Source organism: Papio anubis, chromosome 1, assembly GCF_008728515.1.
Source record: "Papio anubis isolate 15944 chromosome 1, Panubis1.0, whole genome shotgun sequence".
Lineage (NCBI taxonomy): Eukaryota > Metazoa > Chordata > Mammalia > Primates > Cercopithecidae > Papio > Papio anubis.
The window spans coordinates 99,207,773-99,220,043 of NC_044976.1; the positions used below are offsets into that span (position 1 = coordinate 99,207,773).

The window sequence follows — 12,271 nt, forward strand, 5'->3', positions numbered from 1 at the left end:
AGTCCCTGAAATGCACAGAGAACACTATGGGAAAATGTACACACGCCTTTTGAACCTGATTTTATCACAAACCTTAGTCTTTTTATCTTAATATGATGCCAATAAAACCATACCCAGCTACATTTTATCTAGTGTTATTGGAGGAAATATGCATCATATTAACAGAGGCAAATTCTTTCAGTATTGTACATATTGGGTACAATATATACTACTTGCGTGACAGGTGCACTGAAATCGCAGACTTCACCACTATACAATTCATCCATGTAGCCAAAAACCACCTGTACCTCAAAACCTATTGAAATAAAAAAATAAAAAGTACTTTCAGTATTGTGAAACCACAGTTATGGAAATAAGTATCAATGCACACATCACATTTTCTGTGTTAATTTGTAAGCAATACAAAAACTGAAAACACTGTTACAAAGGCATAAAGAGACATAGGAGTACAGAGGCAGTTATAGGTGTATTTATTTTTTCCCATTGTTGTATTTGTTCATTAAAACTTAAAACACTATAGTTATGTATAAAATACCATGTTGCCAAGCATGTATTTTTTCCTTTAATTTCAATCCCATTAAAACAAACCATTTTTATTTTAGGTGCTTTTTGCCTCTGTGGTTATAACTTAAACCAGGGATAACTAGTACACTATTTTTTATTCCTTAAAGGACTTGGGAAAATGTAGGAAAGAAAATACCAGTGTGGCAAAAAGTCCATGAACATTTCGAATCAGGATTTTGACCTCAGTAGGATGCTAATGTTCCAGGCCATTGGATCCTTTGGTTCAAGTTATTTGAACATTAAGACATGGTTACATTCATTTCTGTCAAGGACCTTAATCTTTCATTATTCTTTATAATTTGCTGTTTTTGATAGCTAACATGTTTTATTTATTAACCATCTGTACAATATTTATATCTATAATTATTAGACATTTTCCTACCATGATTAGGTAACTGGGCTGTTTAAAAAAGAAACACCTCCAGAATAGCTAAAATTTTAAAGTTACTACCTACATCTGCCAAAACAGATTAGTAGCAGATTTCCAGAACAGAACAAATTGTCTTGATCTCCTTACCTAACACTTTGTTTTATGTCAAATCTTACTGCTTTCAGGGAACAAGACTTCTTGATGGAAGCTTATATTTTGACATAAAAATTTTGGGGGCTGCAAATGTAAGGCAATTTTATCCTTATTTTTCAGGTTGAATATTGCTACATTATTAATTTTATGGTATTCATACAATAAGAATACCACATATTCATGATAAACTTGATTTGGTCCTAACTCACTATAACTCTGTTGAACTTACTAATTATATGAGCTTGAATATTATATTTGAGAAATTAAAATCTCTTGGTTATATAAACACGGGCTAACTTCTAACATAATATTTATACTTCAGGTTTCGCTTTCTTTATAACCATCTTCATTGTCATTGTTATAATTTGTTTTGTATTTCAGATTCCTTAATTCATTATCATAACAACAAAAAACATTGGCCAAGCAGAATTAAAACTTTAATCAATCATAATACTTAAGCATGGATGTTCTTATAATGAAAATTTCTTTTAAATTTAGAATATTCCTGAAAATTCTTTGAATTCAGGCCTGATGAAAATCATCCAAAAATGTATTTATCTTTTAATGCAACAAATATTTTTTAATAATTTTTAAAAATTCACTCAGAATCACAGCTTGCCTAAGGTCATTATTTGTCTCTGTTACGGTGATAGAGAATGTTGGATTGAATATGTAGTGATCACAAGACAAATGCTGGCTGTCTTGAGACATTATGGTAGCTAAGGGTTTGAGCTTTAGAGTCAGACTGCTAGGGTTCAAATTCCAGCTCCACCAATTCTTAATTACATGAATTGGGGCTAATTACTGCTTTGTGCCTCAGTTTCCTCATCTGTAAAGTGGGTTGTCTCAAACATTTAATATATGAATATGTATAAGCTGTTTAGAACTGTCCTTAGCATATAGAAAGTACTCAAATATCTAGCTCAGAATAATTGACGTGTCAAGTAATATATCTAATTTGTTAGGAACTTCAGATAGTTGTATTTAATCTATTTTTGAATAATAAAACCAATAGCAATAATATTTTTCATGGAATTCAAAATGCAAATGCAATTTTACTATAACATGTAATTTCACTATAAAAATTAAAAATGCTAGTAACTGGCTATTGTCTTTTCTGGGATATTAGGAATTTTACAATACATGGACATTTGAAAAACATTGTAGTTTGTTAGTCCTACCTGTGACTACAAAAAAAAAGCATGAAGTTATGCTTTTTTACGATGTGTATTAGGTCAAACCAGGCACTCATATGGCTTATCTATCTATCCCACCTAAGATTTCAGATGGAGAGTACTTGTGTTTTTCCTTGAGGTTTCCTCAACCGTGGCTGAGTACAAATGACCCAGAGAGACCTTCAGCACAACCCCATAGGATAACCATGTGATACTTGAAGTTTAAATATTCCTGTCATCCAACACTGTTGCTCCCTGAATAGAAAGGTCTCACGGTGTTAGTTATGCTTTTGTTAAGTGAATAATCTTGGAGACTTGAACAATTCTCTTCTCCCCTCAGTGCATTTCTTTTTTTTTTTTGAGACGGAGTTTCGCTCTGTCACCCAGGCTGGAAAGCAATGGCGTGATTTGAGCTCACTGTAGCTTCCACCTCCCGGGTTCAAGTGATTCTTCTGCCTCAGCCTCCTAAGTAGCTGGGATTACAGGAATGTGCCACCATACCCTACTAATCTTTTGTATTTTTAGTGGAGACGGGGTTTCGCCATGTTGGCCAGGCTGGCCTTGAACTCCTGACCTCAGATGATCCACCTGCCTCGGCCTCCCAAAGTGTTGGAATTACAGATGTGAGCCACTATGCCAGGCCCTCTTAGTGCATTTCTATTAAGATTTTTTTTTTTAGATTGAAAATGAAAGGAAGTTAATTTGTTACAAAATACTGATGTCAGAATAATTTGCTAAACCCTTTTTACTGATCTTTTATTTCCCTTTCCTTTATGCCATATAAAGAAACCATGGAACATGTTTTGTTTTGAGGACTTTGGTATTATATTTTTATCCCCTAGTGCTTAATAGATACAACTGATGGTTCTGTAATTATTTGTCTAATGAATTGAACTGGTGGGACAGAAGGTCCATTCGTCTGCCAAATGGTGTCATCATTTGTTTGCAGAGGGCTGCACGGCCAGTTAGGCAACATAAGAGAGCAAATTAAGGGTTTGGAAAAGGAAATAGTGGGGCTTGTGGTGAACTGTATCTGAGGCCAGATGAAACACCAGCCAGGGCTTGTGAGCTCTGTGTGAAAGTAAAGGCTTTGGCCAGAAGACTAATGAATATATTCTCCATGTGCATAATAGAAATCTTTAAAATGTTCTAGACTACTTCTGTTTTCCAGTTCACTGGGTACCATGATTCATTAAATAAGTAAATAAATAAATGAATAGATATGGGTGTGTTTATATATATAAATATATGAAATATATGCACATATACATATTTGCCCCCTCTTTATTGAGGTACATATGAAATACTTCACCCTGTAAAAAAGTTGGCTTAACAAAGGTCGCTTGTCTAATGTTTATTTGCTACATCTCTGTTTATTGATAATTGATGGAGCTTGCAATAACAACTTCGTTCTAAGTTATATGTAATATGAAGAGTTTTCTAATTTCTGTTAGTGACAACGTGCACAACTTTACTAACTGGAACAAAAGTAAAAGTTAAATATTCTCAAAAAAGCACTAGCTGAGCTACACACACACACACAGACACACACACACACACACAACATACCTTTGTGGCATTCTTATAGCTGAGGGACTTAACTGGCTCTCCCCTCTGACTGCTTGCCAGACTTAGAAGAAACCAAGAAAAAGCAGGTAGAAAAATTTTTTATGCTCTAATTGCGCGCGTGGTAGCTGGTGTCCCTCAAGTGGAATGCATATGAGCTTCAAGGCTTTTGACCAATTTCACTGGACTTCCTCAGGGTCTTACCTCTTTTATTCCCACTGTGGGTTCAGGTATATTTATAGTATAGTGCTCTGATTCTTGATAATCTCGCTCCTGTTTTGAAGTATTAGCATGAACCACATACAAGAAAGTTACTAGCCAAACGTTTTCCATTTTTCCTACAGCTCTTGAAACTGGCAGCCTTGAGAACCACCCATTTCCCTTACTACCTCTCACCTAAGCCTTCCTTGGTGCACAATGTTAATGTTACACTACATGTATTACTATTTAATGTTGACACCGCTGTCTTTTCATTTCACGTCTGTTATGATATTGTGGCTTTCGCCCTTTGCGGTCAGGGACCGTAACTTTTTGACACACTGTGTTAATAGGGACTTACTCAGGAAATGGCTGTTCATAGGGTGTAAAATTCACTGCGGTTTTGAAGCTGAGAAAAAATACCTTGAATCCTTTTGTAAGTTCTTTGGAAAATGGACAGATTCTTTTTTATTGATAACCTATATCATCACCAAAATGAACCCGTCTTATAATTGACTAGACCTGTTAATAAAATGTTACAGACTAATTTGAGAAATAATTATCGGGTGGGAGAAAAGGGCATTTACTAGAAAATCAAGTAAACTTTGTTGTCCTCAGGCATTTAATTGGAAGAATTGAGCAAAAAATTTGTTAATGTTTAGATTGGTTTATGTTCCTTTTTCTAACCACTGTTTCCTGCTAAAAAAAAAATAACTATTTGGCAAACTTTCTGTAACTCTCCTTATCTTTTCCTGTTTTATGTCTGTTGTCCCAGGCATTCTGATTACATATCCCAATCATGCTCCTTTTACATGTTAGTATCTAATATGGTGTCTTGTATTGTTTACTTGAAAATTGCCTATTGTTTATTAAATTCTGACAGGAAGACTCTTCTGTATAAATGTTTTTGGGTCTTAAGATCAGATTTCAAATCTGATCTTTCAAATCAAATGATCTTTCAAATCAAATGGTAGTACTTCGTGTCCCCTTCAGGGAAAGGATTTGTAAGATATTTATAAATTCAAGCATTCTTAAGGAATTTATTTAAATGCTGCTAATTCTGCATTAGAAGCATGCCATTGACATTGATATGTAGTAAATTAAATTTAAGGATAAATCATCTCAAAGTATATTCTAGTAATCTTTAATTAGTTAAAAGTATCTTTTAATATTTTTAAGTAAAACTCACTAATTGCAGAAATGCTTAGAGATGAGTTTAGGCTACCTACCAATTTTTAAATTAAAACTTAATTTTTAGTCACTATAAATAAATTAGTAAACCTTTTAAAATATGAAGTTTTCTTACAATCACTTTGCATAATTGAATATCTCATTGTTACTTAGCTAATGCTTTGTGTCTCCCGTCTTTTTGTTTCTATTTTGGCTTAGTTTATTTCATTGATCTTTGGTGTAATAGACCTAAGCTGCCTTGTGTGGAAGGGAGAAGCTGCATGACTTGCTAGAAGTTTTACATGTGATGGAATTTAACCTCAGTTTATGTCTCTCCCTGCACAGTCCCTTCAGTCTGAATATGTTCATTACTAAGGCCTTGCCACTCCAGTGAAAGCCGTTCCTCTCTTAGACACAATTTCTTCATCTGGACGAGCAGTGGAGAGGGAAAGCAACTTCTTGCTGGAAGAATATCTCTGCCTTCTTACCTTAAATTAAAGAGAGCACTAAGATAACACCTTCAAGAGACTTGAAAACAGAAAACTGGTTAATGACTACTATAAATGCACTGAAACTATGTTTATGGAGATTTCCATACTTTTAAAGACAGTTTTAATGTTGAATTTGGTATTTTGAAGGGTTATTTTTAATGTATTTTGGTAATACATTTATTATATTTACATGTACAGTGTTACATTATATATGTATTGTGAACTTTAAAAGACTATTTTGATAAATTTATAAATATATAAAATTATGTAAAAACAAGACTATATTTTGATTTAGATTTTCCTGCTGTTTGCTACCAAAAATTTGTATTTTAAGTCTATTTAGTTTTAGTATGGTTTTGTCTCTAATGAATAAAGAATTCCTTCTTATTAAGAAGAAGTAAGGGAGAAAGTTTTTAGAAAGTGATTTTTATGCTCCCACTATAAATACAGCAGATCAGTTCGTTCTTTTGGGAAGTCAGTTTAATTACACTGAGTTTATCCAAGTTTATCTCTACCAAGAGTATAATGGCATGGGATGACTTATTTAGGACAATTCCCTTTCCCATTGTTTTTGTTGCTGAGCCAATTTGAGTTAGTTTTGCATCCTGGGGGGCTTTAAAAAACTTAGCCTGCAGTGGAAGATCAGAATTCACTGAATATTTCTTCTGAGAGCATGGTTTCATGGTTTTTCTCTATGAAGTGACTCAATATTCCAAATGTTTTTCTTTCCTTCCTTCTTTCAAAAGAGTTCTTAACCCAATTAGAATATCCTGCTTTGGGTACGAGGTTGTTGTTGCCTGTAATCACACATGGTTTGACATCAGTTTTAAATCAATGGAGAGAAAAAACTGAAAAAGATGCTGCTAAGTAGTTCTCTGTATTAAAGGAGATATTTTTAAAACAGGGTACAACCCCCTGCTGCACACGCTAGCATATCTGGAACCTAATATGAAAATGAAAGGACCCTTATAGGTACTCACAGCCCTTTCATGTAAGTATGATCTGATATTTAGGTCTTCAGAAACCCGTAGGTTTCATTTCTATGAGGAATCGAGGAGCCTTACATCCTGATATCCTTCCAGGCTGCTTAAGAATGGACTGCTTCGACACTGAAAGTGCTAGTGAAATGGATTCATATGAAGTGCTATTTACTCCCAACCATTGAGTTATTTATAATGTATTTATTGGGGGGGGGTACCTTGAGTCTATTATATTATGCTTCATCAAAACATCTTGTTCATGTTTTATGTTTTTTAAAAAGGCATTTGAATGAATGTTTGACTCAGGTTTGTTAAATTAACCTTCAGTAACTGCAGTACCAAAAATTACACTCAACTGATAAAAAAATGAATTGTATGATTTGGGAATCAAAAACTAAAATAAGTGGAATTATGTATCTTTTCTAAAGTTGAAAAAGTAAAATATTTTATTATGAGTTATTGTAAAAAATTGGTTAATTGTATAGGAAGATGACAGTATTTTTTTCAAGTTATAAAAAGTAATTCAGATGACATTTGAGAAGTAGGGGAGAGGGAATCATGTTGACAGTTTTAGTTCTGTGAACACTAACTTGTGTGAAGCTATTAAAATGATTGTAAAGTTGACTACTGTAAATTTTCCATAATTATGTGTGTATATATGTCATATGTATGTACATGTATATGTCTTAAAATTACTTTACACATGTGCATACATAGACACACCAAGAAGTGGATGTATATAATATAGAAAGTATATAGCAAAGTAATTCTACTCTGATAATAAAAATTGTTTGACATGTATTTTGTTATGAATAGTTTATCTTCAAAAAGATATTTTGCTCTATTTTAAAGTGTAGAAGAATACACTGCTAATAAATAATAAAAGTTTTATGCAATCACTTATTCTTTGGCATTTATAATTTGGATTTTTGAGTTTTCAATGTACTGAAGTCTCTTTATAATTTTATTTTTGGTTCAGTGTGGTCGGTGCCTTGAGTGTTTCAAGATCTCTATTCTGGATTTTAGTTTATCTTTTATTGACTTTCTAGGTTGTGGCCATTGCCTGAAATACACGACAGTGAGCTCACAGAAACTTTACACTTTGAATTTCACAAAAATCATATAATGTTAGGTTCTTGCTTGCTTTTTCTTTTTTTTTCTGTCAATAAAGACTGATCCTGAACAGTGTTTTGGGTCCTGCTTAGTTCTTTATGACTACTGATGACTATTGTATGATTGGTCATCAGTTTCTTTTGAAAAAGAATGATATTTTTCTTAAACAAGAAATTACAAAAATAAATCAGTTGGAACAAACCTCATACCTGTTGGATCTATGCCCTGAAAAGTCAGCTTGGGAGGAAGAAGCTACACTATTTATTGGAGATATTTTATATAGTAAACTGGATCTCTCTGCATTATGATGTTTCTGAGGTTTTTTTTTTCTTTAATTTCTTTCTTTTTTTTTTAAGAATGCAAAGGAAAGGTTGTGGATGAGAAGGTAGTTTTACATTTGGAATTGGGAATCTGCAAATAGCTGTCCCCGCAACATTGCATGAAACAATTGGGGTACCAAGGTTTTCATAGGACCACATCTTAAAGAAGGAGATTTCTTATGAATTAATGAACCTGTTTCACAGGGAAGAAGGAAATCTCTTTTTGTACAGATTGGGTTTTTATGAAAAAGAAAGTAAAAAAACAAATCAATTAGCTGGTTTCAACAGGTTTCTCACCTATTGAGTTTACATGTTTCTTTTTTTATCCTTAGATGTAAAATGATTTATAAATCTCAAAACACACCTGGGAAAACTATCTATATGATTCAAATATAGCAGGAACATGAATTTACCAACTATACACAAATGTATTTTGAAAGTTGTTTTTACTTCTATGCTTTCTTCAGTGACATGTTAAACCATTAATATGTTGAGTCTGATTAAACCAGTTGTTAGTATATAAGCTGAACAGGACTCCATGGGCTTCATGTCACATAAGAAGTCTGTACTCAATCCCAAAGTACCGTCATAACGCAGAGTCCCCTTTGCAACACTTAGCAAAGCAAGAATTTGGTCACTGTATGTCTCCTCAGAAGATTAATTAGGGACAATTCCAATTACAGAAGGATATAATTTACAGCAGAAAACTCCTTTATTTACACATAGGTTGCATAGGGTTGACAACTATGGCATATAATGGAAAGTAGAAAATAATTGTATTAAGTTATTTTGAGCTGAATTGAAATGTTAATATATTCCCACCCAGTTCCCTCTCTATGGATTGAATTATGATAATCATATCAAGAAGGAGAAAAATAGCTTTTCTCGAGAATTTTAAACTTTTTTTTGCTAAGTACAAGTAGAAACTTACGTTAAAAGACTAGTTTTAATGTGAAACGTATTTGGAACAGGTTTTAAGTGGACAAACATAAATTAGCTGACCTTTTCACTCTCCATGCCTTGTTTTAAGCTGCACGCCACCAAAATCAAAGTAAATCACATCACCACTTGGCGGTGTCTCCTTTGGTTCGAATCAAGTTGACCACATGTTTTTGAGAAGTTGTGCTGCAAGTGAAGAATGGGGCATGGTAATAACTGTAGAAATGACTCTGGCTGCAGATATTTACATTAAAACTTCAGATTTGGGGGTAGTAATCTATCAAATATATAGTCATCCCTCCATATCCATGGGGGATTAGTTCCAGAACCTCTGTGGATACCCAAATCAGAGGATGTTCATGTCCCTTATATATAACGGTGTGGTATTTGCATATAACCTATGCACATCCTCCTGTATACTTTAAGTCATCTCTAGATTGCTTATAATGTCTAATACAATGTAATGCCACCTAAATCATTATTATATTGTTTAAGGAATAATGACAAGAAAAAATGTCTGTACATGTTCAGTATAGTAGAGATGCAATTATTTTTTTTTCCCCTGAATATTTTTTATCCCTGATCAGTTGAATCTATGGATGTGGAACCTATGGATATGGATGGCCAATGGTATTTTGTTTATTTGTATTATGGCTGTCTTCCAAAAGGATCTGAAGTGGCTTCATAGAACCAAGCAAGTGTACCATAGGGAGAGTAAATAGGGGCTTTGGACATTGAATTTCGAGGCAACTGACACTGAGACTTGAAGCTGAAGTAAAGCGGCCTCTCAGACATCATAGGAGATCTGTCCTTTCTTTCCAGACTGGGCGCATTTACGCCACACACGCACTTTTAGGCAATTCCAGGACTCTTCATTGGCACTCACTTTACTCAATTTTTAAGAAAAGATTATCTCCAAGTGAGACTGCCATTCTTGATATTCAGATCCCCAAAAATAATTATGTCGAGTATGTGGAAGGACAAAATTGGAACCAGAGATCAGATTACTATGAGAATCCATCTATCTACCTACCTACTACTCTCCTACCAACCTACCATATAACTGGGCTTTACTAGAGCTAATGTAAGTGTAACATATGCTTTTTTATATTGGGAAGTTAAATAAAACTTGGAAGACACAGGGTCCCACAGACTTGGGAAGAAAGGAGCTGGTCTTTGTGAAAAACCCAAAAATGAATAAAACGGTGGAGGAGAGGGAGCCATTTTTCTAAAATCTAGGTTCCTTACAGGCAGAGAGACATTTTGTTTTAAATGGAAAAACATAAATCGGATACCATACTTCAACAAGCATGTTCCAGGCAGTTTTATCAACTCTGGAGAGAGGTCACCAGTTAGCTTTTCAAGCAGCTTGGGGTTGTAAAGTAATGTAGCATCTGCCGAGTGTGACCAGCAGGATTGGAAAGGTAGGCCTAGCTTTTTCTGATTTGAGGTTTTGTGTAATATTCACTTCCTCTTTCTCCCTTCTCCACTTTTCATGCCAATGTGTTTCACAAGCATGGCCGCCAATCCTAGACTTTTCCTGCTGCTTCAGGTCCAGCTGGTAGCTTATTTTACCATTTTGGTGCCTTCAATGACCAGCGACTAAATGGCCAGGCACCACGTCAAATGACAACACTGCAGGAACTATACAGCTAACATCTGTTAGCAGAGACACTGGTGGCAAAATCCCTGGGCTCAAACGGTCTCGTATCACATCCGCATAGAGCACCAGCCCCGGAGTTCTCTTTCTCTCTTTTGCTCTGGAGGGTGAATCAGAGATGCTGGCCCTGAGATGGCTGCCCTGTCATGACAAGAAGTGGGACTGCTGAGTGCAACCTTGAAAATCTACTAAGCTGACAAACTGTGACTTTACTTTGATCTATTTTAAAGTCAAATCTGTTGGGGCAAATTATCCTTAATTAAGGATTTCTGTTTAAGTGACAAGTAGTTAGGATGGTTAATTTTTAAGGTAAACCAAAAGAGGAAAAGTTCACTCATCTGGTCTGGAGGAGAGATGAAAGTCAGTTACTAAGTCAGGATCTAATTATTTATCTAATTAGCAAAGCCCTGTGTATTGGGGGCCCCTAAGAGCATTCCCAGTTTTGATAATTTGCTAAGAAGGACTCACAGGACCCAACGTATGGTTATACCCACAAGCTAAGATTTATCACAGTCAAAAAAATACAAAGCAAAATCAGCAAAGGGAAAAGGCACATGGGGTGAAATCTGGAGGAAGCCGAGCACCAGCTTCCACGAGTCCTCTCCCAGTGGAGTCGCACAGGACACACTTAATTCCCCTATTAGGGAGGTGTGACACGTGTGAAGCATTTTCTACCAAAGAAGTTCATTGGAGACTCAGCATCCTCGGTTTCTACTGCTGGCTGGTCACATGGGCAGCCTTTGTAGAGCACGATCAAAATTCCAGACGCCCAGAAGGAAAGCAGGTATTCCACATAAACCATATTGTTTACACAGTTGAGGTGCAATGAACTACACTTATCATTCAGAGGAAGTTTTATATCAGTGTAGGGGGAACCGTTTACCAGTCAAGTTCTCAGGCACAAGTCAAAGACAACCTTGCAAGCAAGCCATTCACAAGACAGTCTCAGGCCTGATTTTTAAATACTTTTCTGTACACCCTAGATCACAGCCAACTAATTTCGTAGGAACTAAAACCCATTTAAATTAATGTGCAGTTTTCCCTCAGGCTGTGGACGCAAAACCTGTGTTTTTAGAAAACTTGTTTGTGGAGGGAAGAGTTGTGATCTAGGAGACGGGAACTCTATCTTTTGGGACTCTAGTGTTCCAGATGGGCCAGAGCTCTGGTTTCTGTTTTGTTTTCGAATGGATAAATTTGGAAGTGGTGCAGCTTTCCATTATAGAACACTCTACTGGCCACAGTAAACCTGCTGTCTACAATATTCCAACCTCTTTGTAGACCCGATGTCTACAATATTCCAACCTCTTTCAGGCCAAATGAGTAGGAGAAACTCACCAACTCATATTTGCTGTAAGAGATAAACTAGTCTCAAAATTTTGCTCTCAATATCTATGCCACTTCCCTGTTATTTATGAGTAAAAGAAATAAAAATGTAAGTTAATGTAGTTTTTTAAATACTGCAATTTAAAGACAAAGAAAAAAAGAATAGTAAAAATTAAAGCTAAAAAATAATGATTGCAAAAGGTAGGCAACAGAGGCTTTTAAAATGATAAACTTAAAACAATATAAATT

At 35.0% G+C, this 12,271-nt stretch overlaps 1 protein-coding gene across 2 annotated transcripts in view; it reads left to right on the forward strand.

Annotated features, from left to right (window-relative positions):
- The window catches only part of CDC14A (cell division cycle 14A), a 170,873-nt gene extending 163,018 nt beyond the window's left edge, over positions 1-7,855 (forward strand). For both annotated transcript variants that reach the window (XM_021921267.2, XM_021921270.2), the window contains exon 16: positions 5,542-7,855. In XM_021921267.2, coding sequence (XP_021776959.1) covers positions 5,542-5,571 — 30 coding nt within the window. In that variant the 3' untranslated portion in view covers positions 5,572-7,855. The remainder of the gene's footprint in view (positions 1-5,541) is intronic.
- The last annotated feature ends 4,416 nt before the right edge of the window (positions 7,856-12,271 follow it).